General features: G+C 42.5%; 1 protein-coding gene across 2 annotated transcripts in view; it reads right to left on the reverse strand.

Annotated features, from left to right (window-relative positions):
• Window positions 1-2510, reverse strand: part of SPNS2 (sphingolipid transporter 2) — a 146446-nt gene that overhangs the window by 38888 nt on the left and 105048 nt on the right. For both annotated transcript variants that reach the window (XR_002096323.1, XM_019511419.1), the window contains exon 8: window positions 2310-2375. Coding sequence is in view for 1 of the 2 variants with exons in the window: in XM_019511419.1 (XP_019366964.1) it covers window positions 2310-2375 (66 nt within the window). In the remaining variant the exon portion in view is untranslated. The remainder of the gene's footprint in view (window positions 1-2309; window positions 2376-2510) is intronic.

The following is a 2510-nucleotide window of genomic DNA, read 5'->3' on the forward strand; positions in this document are numbered from 1 at the left end:
CTCTGAGAGTCTCAGTCTGACGGCGCTACAGGCCTGCAAAGCGTTCTTCCTTTTACGTCAATAAATGTATTGCAAGTTAATTCCTCCTGATTACCATTTAAAGTGCATCCTGGCTGGAGCATTAACACACCTCTCTGCTGGCTAGGACCATTATGAAGCTGTCTGAAAAAAAAATCAGTTATAATCCTAGCCCTCACCTACTGCCTGACTACGCATCCTCTCTAGCCCCATGTGTAATGCAAATGCACTTCTGACCAACTATTTATGTGCTTGCATTGATCTGAATGGATGTTTACATTTATTTGTATAGTGTTTTTACAGACTTGCTCATCCTGATAACGTATTAAGCAGGGACACTACTGTATATTACAGTCAGACCATTTGTCTAGATACACAAGTGAAAGCCTGGTTAAGAAGTCAATGCCAATGATTAAAAATCCATTTTTGGTATGATTTTGTGCCCTCTCATGCACCTCATTTAGTTTCTGTTTTATTTTTAAATTGGAACTTCGAAAGCATTTCTAACTCATTCTTTCTTTGGGTTTTTTCACTAGTAGAAATGACAGCAGCATCCCTGCAAAACCAAATTGCATATATAATCCCAAGCACATATGGAATCTGCAGACACTATAAAACCTTAAAAAGAGTCAAAGGATCTTACAAAACCCATTGAGATCAGTGTGAAAATCCCAAGTGATCAAGATGGAAGCAGGATCGGGTCCTTTATCTTCCAATTTCACCTAGCATTTAGGGAAAGGATGACATGCCTGAGACCAGGATTCATTCTGCTTATCTGCTATAGATGTCTCCGGTGACCTTGACCAAGGCACTTGGGGCATTGCTATACTGCAGTCACTGCTGTGACTACAGCCACGGTAAACTTGCCAGAGATAGCTTTAAACCTGCCAGCTCAAGTTCCAGTAGCAGCAAAGAACTTGGCTTTGGATACAGATACTTGAGCAGCATCTCAGCCCGTGCAGTGTTTCATGCCGCCACAGCCGCCCTGACAGCTAACTTAAAGCACCGTCCAAAGAAGCAGCAGCAACTGCAGCAAAGACATCGCTCAGATTTCTCCGAGTCTCGGTTCCCTCTCTGCAAAAGTGGAAATCGGCACTTCCCATGCCTCACAGGGATGTTGTCAGGATACATTCATCACAGATTTGGAGATTCTCATGCACGACAGTTAGGAATACCACAGAAGTACCTTAGGTAGACAGACGTGTGCTTAAGTATTCAGCAGAGAACATAAGCGCAAGCTGAAAGTCTTGGCTTAATCGGAGCCTTACACCTTAGAAATACCGAGCCAGATTTTCTCCTTATTTAAATGTGTGTAAATAAAAAAAAGTGCTGCACAGAAGTCAAAGGCGTTTAGTATTGGTGGGAAATAAACCTAAGTGAAAGAAAAACGAGGGCTGTTCCTGGGATGGAGTGAGTTGCTTCAAGATGTAAGCATAGGACTAGGCTCTGTTTGCAGATTCACCATGTGACTTTCAGAGAACACTGTAATCTCTATATGCCTCAGTTTGCCCATCTGTAAAAAGGACCTGTTAATAACATCCGCAGAGTGGTACTTCCAAGAATCAGCATTTCTGAAATGCTTGGAGATCCTCAGATGGATGGGACTACAAATGCACAGAAAGTTATACCAGGAAAACAGACCATTTCACCAGAGAAGCCAGTGGTCGAGATTAGTCTTCTGATCAGAAAGGCAGAACATGCTTTAGGCAGAGAAAAAAAAATGGAAGATCAGGAACATGATGTGAATAAACCTTGATGGCTTCCCCTTACAACAGAGCCGTGTTAAAAAATTCTTTGGACTTTCTTTTCCTCTGTCCTTTCCCAGGGGTAGTTTCCTATTGTGCATGTGTTGAATGGCAGGTTTTCTGGGGCAAAACCAGGAGACAGAGAAACAGCTGGCTTTGGATGTGGGGGAAAGGGAAGAAAGTGATTTCCCAGACCACAGGAAAGCCAACGGGAACTGTGGTTGTCAAAAATAAAACCCAAAGGAAGCCTATTCCTCAATGCTCGCTGAGCTCCACACACAGGATGGCTGTACAGTTGCTTTGGATTTCAGGGCACCATTTGAATTCTGCGGTTGTTCAGTCTAACAAATGATGTTCAAAACAAAGATCGAGAAGGATGCTTCTCTCTCTCTCAGTGGAAAAGGCAATAGCAGGCAAGAGTTAAAGGGCAGCAGTGAAAGGCTGTTGTGGACATGCATCTGTTTTCCATAGCAATTTGAAAAGCTGCTTTAACACCCGCCCCTCACCCCATCCCAAAGGAAAAATGCATTGTTAATATAGACTCACCATCAGTATGTCTGCTGTGATAGCCCAGTTCGAAAACAGAAGAGTTTCACCGATAAAAATGCAAATCTGTCATAACAAAACAGAAAAAAGATTTATTCGCTGGCAACCAAAGGCAGGAGGAATGAGCTGCCAGAAGCTTTTCTACCCTGTCCATAAGTCCCCAGTTAATGTGCTAAACGTTAAAAAAAAAAAAAAAAAAAA

This window comes from Gavialis gangeticus, unplaced genomic scaffold, assembly GCF_001723915.1.
Source record: "Gavialis gangeticus isolate Ggan-Ray unplaced genomic scaffold, GavGan_comp1, whole genome shotgun sequence".
NCBI lineage: Eukaryota > Metazoa > Chordata > Crocodylia > Gavialidae > Gavialis > Gavialis gangeticus.